This window comes from Ceratosolen solmsi, unplaced genomic scaffold (genome assembly GCF_000503995.2).
Source record: "Ceratosolen solmsi marchali unplaced genomic scaffold, CerSol_1.0 scaffold11, whole genome shotgun sequence".
In the NCBI taxonomy this organism is placed as follows: Eukaryota; Metazoa; Arthropoda; class Insecta; order Hymenoptera; family Agaonidae; genus Ceratosolen; species Ceratosolen solmsi.
The window spans coordinates 1326909-1348307 of NW_011948416.1; the positions used below are offsets into that span (position 1 = coordinate 1326909).

A 21399-nucleotide genomic window follows, 5' to 3' on the forward strand; every position below is an offset into this window, starting at 1 on the left:
TCATTTATATTATGATATAGAAAAATTTAAAGAATGTTAAATATGTCAGTTGGCTCAACTCAAGTTTTATTTCTCTCTAATTAACTAACTAAGTCAATGGGTGTTACAAAAATTTTCATTAGTATTTAAGTTCTGTTAGTCAGGTATTATATGCATAAATTCATTAATTACGATATGTCACCTAAAATTTAAATTTTAATCCCATCAAAATTAAATAAAAACTTTATTCACTTAAAATATTCATAATTGTAATATATAATTTTTAAATTTGATGAGGACAATAATTTAAAACAAATTTATGAAATAAAATACTATTGAATTGAATAGCCAAATAATATTATTAATCCTAAAAATAAATAATGTAATTTAAGGATTTCCTGTATTTCCTATGAAATTGCTGTTTTACAATTATAAATTTTATCGATATAAACATAGTAATGAGATAAAAATAAATTTTTAGTAGTGTTAAGTTTAATTGCAAATATCAAATGTATAATCTACAAATGAATGAATTCTTCGTGTATCCGACATTCAAAATTGAATACATTTTTTTAAATGATCTGATAGTAAAATGCATGGAATCATTTAGTTATTGTATAATGGTTAGGCAATATTTGATGATTAAATCTATGAGAAAGTAGAACTGTACTTAAATGATTTATAATATATTATTGTTGGTTATATTAAAAAAAATTTTTAATTAATGTCTTGACATCAAATTTTATAAATAAATTTTAAACATTTAATTATTTTATTCCCATTTAACAGGTAAACAATAACATTTAAATTAGAACGATAAAGTTTAAAATAATCATTTTGACAAATTAAAGCAAATAAAAAATTTTGTATTGTTTTTAAAAAAATTACTTTGTTAAGTCTGATTTGGTGAATATTGTTTTCTATTATATCTTTATAACTTATAACTATCAACTTCTCTTATCTATTTAATACTTCGTTTAAAAATTTATTCGCCAACATATATTATTCAAACTATTACTTTACTCCTCGAGGCATATTACATTCCATTTTGAATACAATTAAATTAAAAAAATTTACATAGTTCTTAAAGGCTTAATATCCTATATGAACAGACTTCAATCATATATATTGTACATGTATGTGTAAAATTTCTTAGCAGAACATTGTATAATCAAGGGGTTACTTTTTCATAACTTACATTCACCTTATTTCTTTCTCGTATTTCCTAATGTTTAATATATTAATATTACCCAGATATTAATTATTTAAACTGCTTTTATACGTTATATGCTAATATGAATTTAAAATTCTACATTCTTATTATTTTTGAAATATTGTTTAATAACTTATTCGTCAAATAACTAATTTAGGTAGTTAGTAAAAAACTAACTTTTATCAAAACAAAATAAACTAAGTAATATTTACCATCTTAGATTATTTTTTTTTTTATTTCTATTTAAAAATGGTAGAAATAATTATACAGTCGACGTTATTTTCATGGAAAATATAAAATTTTATTTTAACAACATAATTATAATTCTTTGATTTTAAAAATTTTTAAACCAACCTACGTTTTGTCTTGTCTTTTCAGTCTCGTTTCCGATTGAAGAAACAGGTTTCCGCTTGAACAGTTATTTCGTCACTTAAGCCTCGATTTATGTGCATATAAATCCCGTTAATTCATAAGTGACAGATCGAAATATACCTTATAGATATTTATAATCCCACCCTTTAATTGTATTTCAAATAATGAAATAAGTAAAATTAAAAATAAAACATATTTACTAATAAATAATTTATTGTTGTATAATAAATCTAAATGATTAAAATACAAATATTTACTTTTCTCAAAATATATTAAAAAATAGGACTATAATTATGTTTGTATGTATTATACTTTTGAATATAAGTTTAACAATTTATGTAGTAGTTACAAAGGAATTTATAATAATTTCAATAAAATTAAAGTGTATTAGAAATAATTAATTTTATTATGTTTGAATTTTATTGAATCAATTAAGACAAAGTTATTTAGGAAAATCATAAAAACTTTTTTATTTCTTTAATATAGTCCTCAAATTTTATTCAATTTTATGAAAAAAATAGTAAATCTACGGTTAAACGTGTTAAGCCTAAAAATTTCAACTATATAAAAGTAAAAATTACGTCGTTCAGTTTGTAAAAAGTTTCCTTAGCGAAATTTGGAAAAGCTCTGATGCTTCTTAAGGTAAATTATAGCGATTTTTCCATTATATGCGGTGATGGTAAAAAAAAGGGCTAGACAATAAAGGGGTTTCCGCCATCCCATCCCCCCTACTATTTCCCATTCTCCCTATTCTTTACTACTTTAGATAAAAGTGATACAAAGTTAGTTTTAACTTCGACGACAAAGTAGACGTTAAATGAGTGGAGAAGACATCGTGACCGGTCATGACTTGCATAGATTAAGTTTTCTATGTCAAAGTTTCTTCCCCTTCAGTATCGTAATACTACTTTAATATGAAGTAGCACGTTTTTTATTATAAAAAATAAAAGACAAAAATATTACTAAATAATATTAAGAAACTAATTATTGTAAATTTGATATAAATTTAAAATTTAGATATTATTATATAATACTGTATTATTAAAATTATCAACAGTATTATCAAAACTAAACGATATGTTATCGAATGTTTATTCTTACTTTATAAAATAATAATAACATTAGTAGCCTTACAACTATATTATAAAAATTATAAAGCATTATTGATCTGTTTTTGTTATTGATTGTTTTAATTTCATTAGAGTAAAAAGTATTGGAAGTAATTTATTTGCGTTATTTTAAAATTTATTTTAATAAATTTATTTATGTATGATATATTATCGAAGAAAATTATATTTTATGTTTAATTTAAATAAAAAAATTAACCAGCAATCTATCACAAATACATTGTACGTATATTACCAATTTTCAGTTAAAATTTTTAATTGTTGAACATTGAATTTCCATAAATAGAATCTTTAATAAATATGGAACAATTTTAATCAAGTATATTTAAATAATTAAATATGAAGGAATATAAATTTAAGTTTTTCAAAAATATCTAATAAATTGTATATTGTAATCGTTTCGTTATTATTCATTTAAACATTTTGTATGATTTATAATTTAAAAAAACACTCAATGTAAGTAGATAATACAATTACTTTGTATATTGCTTTTATCATCTTATAAATTAGATTAACTAAATAAATATGATTTTACATGATCTGTATATGATCTGATAATATAAAATGATGAAAAATGAACTAAACAATGCATTTATATTTTATCAATTATGAATAAACTATAAAAATATTTATGAAAAATGAAATATTTACATAAAATAAATAACATATTATGTAATAAAATTAAATAAGTTTTATACACAACTTAATGACTAATACTAATAAATTAAAATTTCAATTAATTTAAAAAAAAATAGTATGTTATCTGGAATCGTCTCAAAAAGCTTGTAAAATGTAGAACATTAATTATGAGAAGAAAAAACTTTATTGATCTTCTTAAATTATACAAAAGCTCTTATACTTACAATTCATTTTTTCATATAATTCGCATTTATTAAATAGGCCGTAATATAACCAATTAACAATTACCGAGGTTAAGGCTTTAGCTTTAATAATCGAACGATCTATTAATATACGCACATTTTTATATTTACTTTAATAATACTGTTACAGATTTCTGTACAAATGCTATTTTTTAAATTTTTTAGTAAAAAATTGAATGAAAATTGTTTCTGCCCATGGACACATTATAAGTAATTGTTTGCCATTAATCATTTATAATTTCTATATTGTCGATAGAAATTTTGAAAAAAATATTTTATACACTCAAATATGTGTATAACAAGTATCAACGATAGATTTTCTATATTTTTCGTTTATACATAAAAAGGTCAAACAACTTTATTAATAAATATTATAAAGTTTATATTCTTTAAAAATTGCACATAACGAATAATTTTTAGTATCGATAAATTTCAATGTTTATATAACTAATTGATTAATAACTCATCACGTCCATTATTATAACAAATACAAATTTTTGATAATAAAAAATCAAGGTTTCGATCGTCTATAAAGATCAGCAGTATATATTAGAAATATTCATTTTTTTAAAGAAATAGGAATTTATTCTCATAATATTCTCGTTTACTCAATATTACTTGGTGCCTTACTTTGCATTATAAGCATCGCGCAGGGGAATAAATGTACAGTATAGAAAAAAACCTACTCGTGCCGTGATGCCTACTTTCCTATTTCTCCTGTTCTCTTTATTTCTTGAATATCATTCAACATCTCTAAATACATTTGCGATACTCTCATTATTGCTTCCGTGCGCATGTACAAGTTCTTTCGCTTTTATATATAAGTGCCGAGGAGCAGTTCAGAGCTTGGAAAATCACTTAGACCCGTTCATTAGCTGCGCTAAGCAACGTCGGAGCTTCGGAACCGAAGAAAGAATGGGAGAGTTTGTAAAGGTGGAAGAGAAGGGTATAGAGATAATGATAGAGTGTATATGTGTGAACTCAGGGGAAACTGATGCAAATTTTGAAAAAACGTAGAGCGGGAGAGCAACAGAAAAATTAGAATTTTTTAATTTCTTACATTAAAGATTTTTTAGTATGATGCGTGCTCTAAATTCACTTTTGCATACATATTTTACACTTATCAGCATCTTGAAAAAATTTATGGTAACGCATCAAATCTTTTTGAAAAAAAAAAGAAGTAATAATGATTATCAATTGTTTTAATTTATCTAAATATTTAGATTTATTTAAAATTTGATAATTTTTGAACATCTATTATTTACTTAAATATTAAACTGTATTTAAATATAAAATTTGTAGTTTTATCATTATTTTATATAATTGATTCATTACGTTGTCTTCTTTTAACTAAGCAGTATGACTGTATAATTTAAAATAGTATAAACTGTACATAAGTCTCAATAATAAATCTTTTGTAATCGCTGTAGTTTAGACTCGTGTAACAATTTACGTAAATCATAAAGTATTTTTTAATGTAAATGGTGCGTACATTAAAATTATTAATTACATAATTTAAAAATAAAAAGGAAAACGACGTTTAATAATTTAGAATTATAAGTCAATAAGTAAAACAGTAATTATATAAAAAACGAAGTTATAGATATAGCTTTTAATATAATAAGGTATCTAAATAAGATATTTATAGAAGATTAGATTAATGTTTTAAATAAAATAAAATATGAATTTTAATATGCATACAGTGACAGTAAATTAATGAATTAAACTAACTTTATTTCACATATGAATCACAATATATAGATGAAATGTATTGTCAAATAATTGTTATATGTTTTATATATTTATGAGATATTTAAAACATCTAGTATGTATAAAATGTCTAGTGCATTTAAAAATTCATAGTTATTACATAATGAATTGTTTAATGAATAATATATATTAAAATATGATTCTCCCATTTTTTATTTATAAATTGTAAAATCTTGAAAAAAATTGTTGTTTAAAACACGGAAGAATGTTATAACACTACTGATATACTTAAAATTATCTAAATCTTTTATATCTAATTTGTTTTCAGGTAATGGCAACAAATAATGATTAATTTTCAGTAATTAGTGATTATACTGCCGTAAGTAACAAAAATATATTTTTATATTGACCTTTTAAACTGTATTGCGTTATTAATTATTTAAATTTATTTAATTATTTTAATTTATTTAATAAAATAATTTTATTAAAATATAATTATTATCTTCAAATAATACATTTCTAACCTTCTTTGAAGTTTTATTTTTCAACGGTAACAAAATATAGCAAACTAGAAAATTAAGAACTTAACCTTATTGCAAATTATATCGATTATCTTATTTAAAGTTTTATATTGTACTAAAAATAAACCGCATATAGGTGTTATTTATTTTCATTGATACTTATTATTAACTTATGCTTATTTGTTAGAATAAATCATAAATTCATCTTATTTTAACAAATTCTATATCAATCAGGACTGAAATTTGAAATAATATTTAATTTTTAAACATTAGATTAAATTTAATATTTAATGAAAATTATTATTATTTTTTTTAATATAGTACTTTGGCAGTCTACAATAATCGAAATATTAACTGCAAAAAATCTGCACTGTAAAAAGTTTTTTACATCGTCATCTTCATTAATTAAATCATGAAAAATAAAAGAATGTTCAAATGAAATGTTTAACCAAGAATTCTTAGCAACAATAAATGGATTTCACACAACAAAAATAAAAGATTGACAGATAGGAGAAACAATGACTAACATACGTATATGCAAATAAGCTTTTTTATATATGTGCCCATTTTAAGTTTGGTAAGTGGAGTAATACAATTAGATCATATAATCGATTCCACAAATAAGAATTTCCTACGGAAGATTTAATATATGTATTTATAAAATGAACATTTATATCTACTGTGTTTATTTAAAAAACAGGAAAAACTTATTCATATTAATAACATATAATTTAAATTGGATCATATACTTTAGATTTAGAGTAATAACACATAATTGTAGTCTGCTTTTAAAAAACCAATACTACTCTTTTTTAAGTAAATTAACTATAAAATCTATTTATTTATGTTACCCATATAATTATTAGATTATATACCTTTAATTTCATTGTTTGCATTAGTAAAATTATTATTTATTATTATTTATAATTGCTATTAATTTTTTATGACTAGTTATAAAATATATTTGTTGATGATGTTAAACTGTACTAATAATTATATATGTAATAAATTGAAACGCAAATGGTTTACAACAATTTTAAAGTAATTAATATCAATTTATAAATGAAAAAAAATCAAATTTTATATTTTTAATTATCTTTTTAGCTAGTGATATAAACTTTAATAAATAAATAATAAACAAATACATATATATTTAGCATAGTTTATAGTTGATTGAAAAAACTATAAAGTTTTCATACATTTCAACAATATACAATTACAGTATTAAAGAATTTCTTATTAGGATATTATCATTTATTGTAAGTAAAAATTAATGTGAAAACAACTTCTTAACTTCTTAACAAGAATGTTTATTGTTTTTAATATTCCTCAATTAAAACGTTATTAAAATCAATTTTTTGTAAGCGATCTGATGTATTTTCATCAAGTATTAGATTATATTTAACATTAATATTTAATGGATTAAAAAAATCTATAGTAGGTCAAATTAATTTCCTTATTACCTTTGATTGAAAATCAAATTTCATATTTCTTCTATACTACTGTTTTCAAAGTTATATGCATATATCTTTAATGCAAAAACTAGAACGTAAACAAAGAAAGAACTAGTGCATGGGATACGTAATACAATGGCAGAATAGTTGTATAACTAAGAACAAAAACAATCACGCGTGCGCTGAATAGTGTATGCAATCTAAGAATGGAGACTTCGTTAGATAGACAACGAACATACATAAGTAATTATAGCTTTTAATCTCTCTCCCTTCGGTCTCATGTTCTCCGCTTGTCTCTCTCTCTCTCTCTCTCTCTCTCTCTCTCTTCCTCTGTACCTCTACCTATTTACCTACCTACTTTTACCATATATCTATATATACAGATGTTACATTATAAATATACCTTGGCATTTATTGTACAGAAAATCCAATCGGCTAACAAATAATATAAAAAAAAAAATTTATTTTGCAATTTTTAGTTTATTCAAAAGTGATAGAGAAAGAAGAGTAAATAATAAGACACTATCTTAATAATAACGATAATGTATTGATAATACTGATGTAAATTTTTTACTGCTAGTTTTAATTAAGATTAATATAATTTTTAATAAATAAAACAATGTTAAGTATTTATTAAAAATTATTATGGTAACATGCATACTATCTTTAAAAATTTATTATATGTGAAAATAAAATCAGTTTTATTTCATTATAATCACATTTTTATGAGAGCTCTTTATGAGTAAATTTGTCTATATATAAATTATAAATACACGCAAAACGTTTAATTTATAGATATAAAACAATAATATTATTGAATGATTTAAATAGCAGAAATTATGTTTATATACGAATTTAGAAAAACAGTAGAAAATGGTGTAAATATTTTAAATTCTGAATTAAACTCATTAAAATAATAATTAAAATGAAAATTACATATACATCTTCATTATTATATTTTATCTTTTTCCGAATTATCGTAATGTAAAACATATATATATATATATATAATCATTATTTATTGTATTTATGTAAGAAGCATTAATTTTTACTTATGTTACTATATGTATTTTATTTATTGTTTAATCATTGAATAAAATAAAAATAGATAAATACATATGTATACTACTAAACTTTTTATATTTATGATGGTATATAAACGATTATTATTTAAAATAAAAATAATTAAATATTTTCAATATTGTTTAATACAAAATATATATTATTTTTCCTTGGAACTTGAACGTTTGTATTATCGATCATAATGAATCATTGGTAATCAATGAATGAAAAATTCAATATGAATATGATGACTGTATATATTTTTATTTAAAAATTGATTAAATGTAATGAAACTTAATCATATTAGTAATTCACTAAGTAATCATATTATTATTTTTGCCAACAATGATATTTTATTAATACTGGTTTTAAAAATTGATATGACATTCATATGCTTTAAATTTACTTAAAATTTTTTCATATTTAGATGATCGAATATAAATAACATTAAAATTATTATTACTATTAATTTTTCGTAGATGTAAATAAAGAAAATATTGTAAAAAAAATTAAATTAGCCAATAGGAGAAGTAAGAGAATTAAACATTTTCTACAGCATATTATTACGATATAAATTACTAAACAAAACAACTTCGTATATTTTGGTTTAAAAGCATTTGTAGATCTTCAATAAATTAACTAAATATCAAACAAACTCCATGAGATTTATCACCGCATATACGTTGCAGCCTTTACTTCTCCACATCATCTGGCAACATTTTTCTATTTTCAAAACAAATTCAAAGTATTAGCTGCTAAGTCGTTATTAAATCTTTTGTTTATGTCCGTGTACAGAGAACTTAATTTTAATTTATTAAAAAATTAGGTGATATTAAATAATAAAAAATAATGAAAACTATAATTATTAATTTGGATTTCTTGTGCAACATTGATAATTTTATTGTATAAATATGAGTAATGATCAATACCTTTCGGACTTATATAAGAATTTTAGAATTGAAAACATATAAAATTATTTTTGAAAAAAATTTATAGCATTAATCAGAATTTGTTTTCAAATTTAGATGGTTGTTAAAATAACTTTTCTGTTTTAAACAACATTAGCCAATAATAATATTAATATTTTAGCTTTTTATGGACATACATACACGTACCATCAAGTGGTTGAACTTGAGAAATGAATTCAATAATTATTGATCATCGTTGGATCAATGAAATCTTAAAACAAATTTTAAATAAATTAAAATTCTTTATTTCTGAAGAAATGATTATAAAGAATATGTATTTTTGATTTTTATGAGAATTATAATATAACAATCTGAACAATGTTTAATAATGATAAATGTATAAAGTATATTATTATCAAAACCATTTAACAATTAATGTAACTTCAAATAATTGTTTATATAAATATAACACATTCAATACACGTTTAGTAAAGTAAAAACTAATATAAAGAGAGTAATTTATACATTTAAATTGCGTACGTATTTTGTCGAAGTTAATCACGATGAAGATACATTTAAAAATGAAAGTCTATTACTTTGCCTTAGAATTAGTATGATACTGCAATGTCAACTTTTATTCCATATTTTCTTGTGTTTAAAATTGGATATTATATATAAATTATCGAAATTTTAGAAAAAAAGGAATGCTTGAATGGTAAATTATTTAATATACTATCATAATAGATAATACATTTTAATATAAATAATTCATCATTGAATTATTATTGAAATGAAAAAAAAAAATTATTTAAATAAATTATTTTGCATTAAAATAATGTATTCTCTTATTAATAGCACAAATAATTGAAATAAAATTATACAATTATACAAAATAAAATTATACAGTAACAGTGAGTTTATTAAAAAAATAAAATGAAATAATATTTCTTTATTTAAAAAAAATATTAATAATTTTAATAATAAAATAATTTTTGAAAATAATTATTATTTTAAATATTTCAAACCAGTAATAGCCGAACTATTTTATACGTGTTAAAATAAAAACAACGGAACTTAAACTTAACACTAAACTGCACCTTTTTTGATAGCGATAAACAGTAAACTAAAATGATAATAATTAATTGCTAGTAATATAAAAATAGATTAATATTTGATACTTTAATTATTAAATATGGACGATTAAAAGAAAAAATGTGATCTTCATTGTACTCCGATTGAAAAGAGGCTTTACATATAAATCAAAAGTTTAAAAGCTCATTTTTTCTCGAAGTAATGCTATATTGTTTTACTTGAACTGTTTTTGTCAAAGTTTCATTAATAATTGAAATCTATTTATTATAATAATTTATTGTATTGAATCTGCATCTATATATACTATATTCTTTCATATTTATGAATTTTAAAAATATGTTATGTTTATTTTTATTCGTATATAATTTATTACTTAGAGACAAGTACGTAGACAGTTATATTACAGTTATATTACATATATAAATCAATTTAATATTCATCTTTATAACTGAAATATTTTAATTATATATAATTTCAATATGTCAATTTAAATACGTTAATATAATTTTACAACTGGTGAATTTATATTGTTATTCACTCAATTCACAGTAAAATATAGTCGCGTTGTAAAATTAAGATAGTTGATATGTAATCTTCAAAACGGTATTTGAGTTTTTCAAGCACCATGCTCCCTGTTTAATTTTTATACATTTTTATACGTGCGCGTGCGTGTGCGTGCGCGCGCCTGTTTATTATTGATTACACTTTTGACATTTTAAAATAAATATAAATGATTTTAAAGAATATGCTTAAAATTTTTCGTATTTACATGATATACACATTTACCGCAAGATATTTTTCAACGTTTTGTTAATTAAATTGTAGTATTATTCATCATTTTATTAAATTGGTACAATTCGAGCAAGATTATAATGTCATTTTGTTAATTTAAAAATTTGTATCTATTGTGTAAAAAATCTTTTTAAATATAGTTTTCTAGGTTAAATGTTCCGTTAACTTTTGTGTCAGTAATTGTCGTATCGCCATCTTGAACATTAATGAGTCATATCATGTCGATGCGCAATTTTCTTTTTCCCTTCAAGGCAACAATGAAAATAACAATGAAAATGGCATAACGATTGTGTAACATTAGTCTCCCATAATAGAGAATTACATCAACTAAAAGGGAATGAAACGAAAATATTCGTTGAATATGTTGTAATGATGTGAAGCAAGAATATCATAGAAATAAATAACCATTTTAAGATTCTTTCATATCGACATTTTGTGAAGAATTCGTTGATTGGTGTATTACTGGAATTACATTCGGCCTATTCATCCCTAATGGTATATAATTGGTTGCTGTATTCATATAGAAAAAGTGGACATATGCTGAAGATGAAGCATACACTATCATTCGCTTGCTCACAATGTACATTATGTAGCTTACAAATCTAAAGCAACGAAGGGAGTTTGCAGCTTAAAAGTTGATAATTATTTAATATTTTTTAATATTCATTTTCTTTATGAGAAATGTAGAACTCCACTAAATTAGAGACAACACATTCGTAATACATTTTTAGCTATTATCGTTTTATTATATTAAATTAATATATCTACTATTGTATCAATGAAAATTAATAGACTGAAAAAAAATTTCGTCTAATTTTTTGTATTGCTATGTAAATAAGTCGAATATCTAGTTTTTATTTCTCTTATTTTTTTTTTAACTAAAAGTTCAATTTCTAGTTTTTTATATAAATAGAAACACGTTTTCCGAGTCTTATTATATCTTTTCCAATTTTCTTTTCTTTTTATATTTCCAAACGTGGCTCTACATTAACATTCACCTTATACTGCCTTTTTGATTTTACCAAATATCTTTTGTTTCCGATTTTATTTTATCGCACAAAATCTTTTACAACCATTAGTTTTAAAATAATTTCATTTATAATTATTAATAATAGTACATTTAATTTAAAATAAGCATAGTAAATAAAATGTGTATAAAAGAGCAATAAAATGTTACAATATATATTATAAAATTATATATGTACGAATATTTATAAATTAATTAATGCTACATATAAATAAATGTGGATATATAAGGACTACTGCTGGTTTTGCTCTGCTGTGCCTAACCGCATTTGTTGAGTGTCAATAGAACTCCTTTTTTTCTAACTTTCGTAATCTAATTGAATGAAAAGAATCTGTAAGTATATTATATAAAGCAAAACAATATTTGAAATGAAGGCATGTGATTTTATACGTACTGAAATCGATGTCGAGACCTTTGAATATCGAATCGAGCTGACTATCGATTCTTCTATATACTTCCTTCTTACAATCAATCATGACGTAAAATTGGATAGCCAAGTTATACTATCACTCATATGAATGATAATCCTTATCAGTTAAACTTATAACATTTATTGGAAATAGGTTAAAACTTATCTTCCTAGTTTATCTTAATGTTTGAATATTGTAATAATTTTATCAATACATTGAAATTCATACAATTCATGATTCTGAAATAAATATTTTATAAAAATTACTTATTAAACATTATTTTGTATGCTGCACCAATTTTGAAATTTACAAATTAACTTCATTGAAAGTCCTTTGAAAAAATATGTTTCTTTAATAACAATTTAACTATTTGTTCAATCTTCTTATTAGCATATCAGATTGTTCTCTGCGGGCCGGCTCACTCAATAGTAAAGGCAGTGCAAAATCTACTCTATTCTCCTTCGATTTTACGTCGTATATCGCGAGCAACATAGTTTAAGAACACGTAAATTCGAGACTAAATCATACTGCGATAGATACTTTTCCAATAAAAATAATTGGTTTTAATTTTTATTTTTGTATTAATTAAAAACAATATTACAAATTTTAATGTAATTTTAACAATAATCTTTTTAATGCCATCGGTATATATATATATAATATTATAGATGCAACGTATAAGATTATTTTAAAAGATACTTTTTAAGATTATTTTCCATTCACATAGATGCCTATTATAACTTAATACTTGATTTGTAATGAAAAATAATGTATTTCATTTTATTATCTTAGTATTTTAGTTTAGCAAACATATGCTTTAATGAAACGATTAAAACGCTATTAACGGAAAAACCTTTGAATTTAAAAATATAAGTAAATTTAATAAAATTAAAATAAATTTGGTATTCATGTTCTTAATAGTAATTCTTAATACTTATTAGTAATTCATGTTTTACTGTTGGTATACATTAAATACACAATAATACATTAAAACATAAGATTAAAAGTAAAGAGAAAAAATTTCATTTGATTCATTATTCTCTAAGCTGAGGTTACTAATTTCCCAAAATAATTGAAAATTATTATTACATTAAAACATAAGATTAAAAGTAAAGAGAACAAATTTCATTTGATTCATTATTCTCTAAGACGAGGTTACTAATTTCCCAAAATAATTGAAAATAACCATTTTCATCACTGTTTCCATATATTAGTGTCAGTCCTGATAACCTTCGCTAACATTATATCATTGGGTTACCTGAATTATTTTACTGTCCGTACTTCCATACTTTTGTAACCAGTATTCAATTAATACTCAATATTGAAAGAACGTTAATATTGAAATAAAAATGTCGCATATATAGTAATTCCAAGTTTTTTTAAGCGGAATTGCTAACTTCTTAAATTGATAAATATTAAGTATTTTCGACGCCTTAATCGAAATTTTTTTAATGTAATTTTTTAACTAAAGATGATTGCTCTTACAGTTTATTTTTTTAAGTAGTTTGTATTTTTTATAAAATTAACGTGTAAATTTAATACGCAAATTTAATATTGCATTCTATTAGATTTCTGAGAATAATTGATTAAACAATTGTCACATTATTTTTATGCAGTCAAGTATACGAGAATGTTTTTAATAATTTTTAAAATTTTTAATAATATTGATAATACGAATAGTATGTATTTGCTACCAATTGCTACAATATTCATTATATTGCGTTAGAGTAAACATTGTATTCGGACATTCAATTTTTGTTCTATATTTTTAATATTTATTTTACATTATTAAATATATTATTTGAATTTCTAAGATTTAATTCTATTTCTGTTACAATATTAATTAGAATTACAGTTTTAAAGTATCCATGTGGTGCATTGAAATTGATTATCCGTGTAAAGTTAGGGTTCATGCAAACAACCTTCCATTGATATAATAATACTGCTGGAAGGTATTCTATGTGTGCATTACTAAGTATCAAATAAAAGCAGACAAGAATAAAAATTTGTTGCAAAAATATACAATCAATTATATAATAATTATTATACAAGTGATTTAGCACTTATATTATCATATAAGCGATCAATTTTTGTGTAAAAAATATTTCTATTTTCTTTTTCATAATAAGTTATTAATTATTTGGTCAAAAATTTTAAAGAAGGAACCAAATATTTGCTTATTCTTATATCAACACACTGAATTTGTTTAAAGATTCTTTATTATTTCATTTTTTCTATCCAGCCAGATTTTTCTTAATATAAAATTATTATTTTTTATTTATAAAAATTGATATAATGTTATAAAAAATAACCTATTATACACAATAATTTGATTTAAAAATTCCGTAAAAATTTCGTTCATTAAATTAAAAAAAAATAGAATTAAAAAACATTATGTAAAGTAGTTTTTTTACAGATGCTACAAAAATTATACAAATTATAATGTCATTTATAAAATTTTATATAATTATTTTGAAATGTTACGGTGAAGTGGTAAAAACACTTGAATACGAATATTATGTATAATTTATTATACATATGAATTTAATATGTAGATTCTATATTATTTTTTATTGCATCAATTATCACTTAACACACATATTTAAAGCACATTCTATTTACATACCATATCACTTATCTTGGATAACTAATATATACTTTCAATAATTAATATATGAATTTTAAAATCAAAAGAAAAATGTTTACCAATTTTATTGGTTCTTTACATTCATAATACTTTCAAAATACACACAAATTAAAATTTTTTAAAACTTGATAAGATTATTTATATGTTTTATGAATTGATAACATTATTATGCTTAGTGTTTCCTCTATTTTTGTTTTAAAATCAGATTACATTTTGGCGATTCAATATATACTATCATAGAAAGGTGTTCTTTTATTATTAAAATGTTTGAAAATCAATGATAATCGTTTTCTATATTAACATTCATATTATTTATCATAAATAATTTAAAAATATCTTGGATTTAATAAACTGAACGTATTTTAGTAGATTATATATTTTTTCTAATGGATACTCGATATGTGTACCAACGTATTTATTATAATGTAAATATTTTTAAAAGTTTAAGATTAGTGTAGTTATTTTCTATGTAACAATATCGATATTTGCCTTCTAATCTTATTGGTTAATTTAATTTTAAATATACAAAAATATTATTGTATTTTTGGTACCTTCTTTATTTTAATATATAGTTTGTTCATTAATAAGATGATTACATGAATTTAAAAAATAAACTTTAATATAAAATAATCATAACAAAGATAAAACATTTAAGAATGAATATTAATCAATATAATAGCTATTGAACTTATTATTCTATATAGAATAGTATATTTTACATTATGTATATTGTTTGAGCTATTTATTTAAAATTATTTTCAAGAAATTTTAAAAAAATATTCAGTTTATGGCTACGTTTATGTAAGATAAATTCATTTTAATTGCTGTAATAACAATTATGCATTTGATTGGATAATATTAAGGATAATATATTAAAATAATTTTTAAATACATCTTTATCTGTATGTATATAAATTATTTAACAAAATAAAGTTCGGGTTTTATGGACTTTTATTATTAAGACAGGCTTTTATTTTTCACATAAAAACTATATTTATTTTTTGTTTAATATTTGTCAAAGTATGAAATAAAATATATTGTAGCATTAAAAATTTTATATATTTTTTAAATAATATTATTGTAATGCAACATAACGAAAGCATTTGACAAAATAAAATTATAATTTCATTTATATAAATATTAGAAGAGATTTATTACAGTCAATAAAATTTAAGTACATTGTAATTTAATTACATGTACATCATGATGCATTTAAACCTTTACATATGACATAAAAAAAAAAAATTATCGGTAATTTATAAACTTATATATAATTATTGTCACGTAATTTTGTTTATCCTAACATTAAAATGAGAAAGTAGCGTAAATTTTGTCTAATATAGCTATATTAAAAAATTATGCACTACTAGTGTGTTTGAAAAAACAAATCGAACTAAAATTCGTAATTGTTTAAGATACATAAACATGAGTCATTATTTTTCAACTGAATGTGTAATTTCCCCTTCTAATACTTGATCGACACTCAATACTATATTAAATTATCCGATTAGTTTCGAAATGATTTGTGGGTGTATACTTACATAGATATTCGTTCCATTCCTCTGTATCGATTGTCATTTCTTGTGTAAAGCATATATGCACGTTAATAAGAGACTATAATGATTCGGCATTTTTTGTTTGTATTATTCCACATTAAACTACAGCTATTCACCTTCTTGATTTAAAAATATTTCTTGTTTTCAGTTTTAAAAGGAGCTTTAAATAGAGTTTACAATTCAACGTGAATACTCAAATTTCAACAATGATTATTACAAGCCATGTTATAAAAAAGTTGATTCTTAAATGAATAATTATTTAATATATACGTACATCAACGATTTTAAAATACTTTGAAATTTTTACAGATTTTGAATTAATTATTTAAACAGTAACTTGTATAAAAGTTATACTTGTATTTAATATTATTAAGAACATAATTTTATTACTCAAAATATGTATAAATTATATTCTTATACAAATTTTTTAGCTAGACTTCTTTTCAATATCTTAATACAGAAGGAAATTAAAACATAATTATATTATAAACTACAGTTTATTTATAAAATATAATATATAAATACATGCATTTCAAATTGGGTATTTTCTTAAAATTGAATAATTTAATAGTAAAAATACTTCTATTATTACATTTACATTATCAATCTTAAACCAAATAAAAAATATTGTTAAGGATTAAAATACAATTATCAAAACAGCCAGCTACGTTTATTATTAATACATGAAAATTAAAAATATTAAATTTCATAGTACTTCATATGTTCATTAATACATTTATGTACAAAGAGCAGTTCCATTGAAATTTTTTACAGTATCTAAATGAAAAATTTAATTAAAGTAATATTTTGAAATTTCATAAAGGGCATTGGATTAAACATTTGTAAAACAATGTGGATAGAAAAAATCATACAATAATCCATACATGTATAAGAAAACAAAACTTGATCTTAATTATTCTTTACTTATATGATGTAATACCACGATAATTTACTTGTGAACAAATTAAAAAACCTAATATAAATATAAATCAAATTTAATTATGAAAGATATTTAAAAGAATTGAATAATGTGATATTATTCTGTAATTTAAAAAAAATTATATCTCTAAACTATAAGAAATTGTGTATATAATTTGTTCATATATTTAATCCATTTAAATAAATTTTTACTCTAGAGTTAAAATTACTGTAATAATAGATAATTTTTATGTATTAAATTTTATAAAATTATAAATTATTTTTATATTTTTTTAAAAATATTTTTCAAGGTTTTGACTAATTTTGTTTGGATTAACATCAGGTCCATGTCGCTCAACAACTTGTCCTTCTTTATCGACAATAAATTTTGTGAAGTTCCATTTGATAAAACTGACCAGAGTACCACTTTGTTTCATTTTCAAATACTTCCAAAGAGGATGCGCATCATTGCCATTAACATTAATTTTATTGAAAAGATCGAATTTTATCTAGAATTCAAATAATTAATTAGTTAATTAAAAATTAATTGTTCGTTTGCAACACTTTTAAAAAAATAAATATACAAAAATTGAAAAAAAAAATTGTTTTTCTATTGTTTAGTTTATTTACGTTGTATAAAACATTATAAATGATGTAAGTCTTGATGAACAAATGATAAAAAAAATTAATTATAGACGATTTTCATTTGCACAGTATTTTAAGAATGCAAATTATTATTAAAACATGAGATATTTGGATGTAGAATTTTCATTACAAAATGTAATGTAAATAAAGGTAGTTTACTATGACATAAATTCCTTGATTAAAAGAAAAGATTCACAATTAATCTATTTCCAACAATTGTATTTAAATTTTTTTTTTAAATAATAAATTTTCAAAAGATTATACTGTTAATAAAGTAATTAGTTCCCAACTTACTTTTTGGCGATTAGCAAAACTACAGATTTCTTCAGCATCACCGGGTTCTTGTCCATTAAATTGATTGCAAGGAAATGCCAAGATTCTTAAACCTAAACATATTCCAATAACAGTTCCAATTTTTAAGTCTATTCATAACATTTATCGAGGTGAACAATTTTCAGAGGACTAATTTAAAATTATGGACAAACCATGAGATTCTGCATAACGATCATAGAGTTCATTTAATTCCTTATAATTTGTTGCAGTAAGACCACATTGTGAAGCAACATTCACAATCAATAAAACATGTCCTTTGTATCTAAAAATATTTTAGAAAAAAGGAAATATTTATTTAGATAAAACAATCACATATTAATGATTATATGTTTAATAAATAATAGCTTATTTCATAAGTATCGATTGTTTTTTAAAGAAAAGGTAAAATGTACTGAAATTTAACTTTATAAAAACAATTATCACTGTGAAATATATAACAAATTTAAAATTTGGAGATTTAGAATAAACTATAAAATTCTAACTTTTCTAAAGGAACATCCTCTCCTTTGATATTTGTTGCTACAAAGTCATATACTGAACTTGCAGATTTGTAATCGTCATTCTTGTTCATTATAACTGAAAAAAAAGTATACAATGTATATGAATAAACAAATTCTAAATTACATATGATACAATTTTGTAGAGATTTTGAAATATTAACTAGAATCACTTGCAAAGTATTTAAATAGGGTAAAATTAAGATGGAAATTAGATTAATTACTGTAAAGTATCGTTTATAAGCAGAGAATAAATTTAGAAATAACCTCTAAATTTTGTAAGATAAAAATTAAGAAATTATAATAAATGTCAAAAATTTAATTGTACCGTCGATATGAAAACTTTTGTTATAATTTAACATCATTTCCTTCAAATAATTTAAATCTAAAATAAATTATAGTATACAAATGTTTTATTCATATATTTAGCACTAACTATATGTGAATATTAACTGTTAACGCTAGTGGGTTATAAGATTTATGCATACACTAATGTTTTAACATGTACGTGCCTGAAAAATTTCGTACTATATTCTGTGCTCCAAATGATCTTGCAGTGATTTTTAAAAAATTCATTTTCGTTATGTTTTTTTCATAAGTACAAGGTGACAATCCTGAAATAATTGGTCACTACTACTTTACCAAATCTCTTTTTGCTTATTATTAATTATATATAAGTAGTAATATATATCTATTTACTTATAATTAATAACCATGTAAATCTTTATACCGAATTTACGTATTTTTAAAAAGTAGAAAACTCTATTGTTTACTAAATATTATTGAATCCGTAGCAAGACAAATTGAAGAAAAGCAAATTTATAAAAATATCAAGTGCTATTTGTCAATTCATTAAAAATCCTAAACTAAAATCTCATCCGGCAGCGTCACCTAACGCAACTTTCCGAATCGAAAATTTTCTCTCCCCCATCCCCACCCGATCACGTCCGCCATTGTCGTTTCGCGGTTATAAACGTGCCTCTTGCGTCTATACGTTATGCCGGACAGCATATATAGTCCTTCATACTTAATGCTTATTTAACAAACAGGGCACAACGATTTGAGTATATAAGCAATCACTGTCTCACCTGTAGATGCACGCAATTTTTCGTTTTATTGAAACTTTAGTTGGTCGGGGAAAAGGAACGAGTGCAATAGTAAAAGACTCGAATTTACGATCTTCCTCTCGCAACGTCCACTTGTAAACTGACAGTCAAAGCGCCTTACGTCCAGTCAACTTGGCGTATTCGGTTGATGGCTATGGAAAATAAAACACCGCGTAATAGCCTGACTCGACAGAGGCACTAGGACAACTGGAGTCTTATCGAATCAATATCACATGTATCTGTTGTCGCACGGAGCAAAAAATTATTTACTATTATTTAATATTATGAAGTCAAGGCCTTGGTGTCCCCAAACCTATGTCCGGGTAGATGTGTTCTTTCTTATATACCATGGTTTTAGGAAATTTACGTTTTTCTATTACTATTCTCCATGGCGGTGATCACTTGTTATGTATTATAGTCATTATGTATATAGTGATTTAACAATCGGACAACTTCTATTTGTCGGTGAAACGTAAATTTTGAGTATAGTACAGACAGGCAGGTATTACGTTCTTTGAAACATTTAACTGGATTGACAATGTAAACAAATCAACTTTTTTCTTCTTATAGATGGTTTATAAAGTCTAGATAATATATATTGATTGTCACTTGTAATGTGTCATATTACAATAAATTTTCAGATAATGACGATTAAATTATTTTTTTAAAACATGATTGATTTGCATATGTATAATTGTGATTGTAATATTATGTCGAATACAGCTAATCGAATATAAATTAAAATTTTTTAAATTTTATATTATTTGTTAATTTTATTTATTTGATAAATGGCAAGATTATCGTGTTACTAAATGTTTTATTTTTAATTACGAGATTGTAAGAGTTAATAAAATTATAATTCATTGAAATATTAAAATATTCATTATTGAAAGGTATTTGGTATTGTAAATTTGTATACCAAATGCATCGATAGACGTATTATAAAAATTCTTATATTCTACATAACGCAGATAAAATAAGTTACATAATGTAAAGTCTTTCGTTTGAGGAAAAACTTGTATCTAAAAATTACGAAGTAAGATAATGTATTATAAACCATTAATTTGGTGTTTAACTAATATAAACTTCATTTTCAGGCTAGAAAATCTATTAAAAACTTAATCCAAGAACTGTTAATATTGTTAGATT

General features: G+C 22.2%; 1 protein-coding gene across 1 annotated transcript; it reads right to left on the minus strand.

The window, feature by feature from the left end:
• Nucleotides 1-17933: 17933 nt before the first annotated feature.
• Gtpx1 (glutathione peroxidase-like 1) lies at nt 17934-20462 on the minus strand. Its single transcript, XM_011495639.1, has 6 exons — nt 20233-20462; nt 19657-19758; nt 19130-19223; nt 18800-18909; nt 18609-18700; nt 17934-18178 (listed from the first exon to the last, which is right to left on the minus strand). The coding sequence occupies exons 2-6, from the start codon at nt 19718-19720 to the stop codon at nt 17963-17965; spliced, it is 576 nt and encodes a 191-aa protein (XP_011493941.1). The 5' UTR covers nt 19721-19758; nt 20233-20462; the 3' UTR covers nt 17934-17962.
• Between the last annotated feature and the right edge of the window lie 937 nt (nt 20463-21399).

What these genes read in the sequence shown, in the direction of transcription:
- Gtpx1 (XM_011495639.1), bottom strand. Translation starts at nt 19,720, where the DNA reads ATGAATTTTTTAAAAATCACTGCAAGATCATTTGGAGCACAGAATATA. An exon ending in TATAGTACGAAATTTTTCAG is followed by an intron (nt 19,224 to 19,656) that starts GCACGTACATGT and finishes CTTTTTTTTCAG; the next exon opens with TTATAATGAACAAGAATGAC. An exon ending in GAGGATGTTCCTTTAGAAAA is followed by an intron (nt 18,910 to 19,129) that starts GTTAGAATTTTA and finishes AAATATTTTTAG; the next exon opens with ATACAAAGGACATGTTTTAT.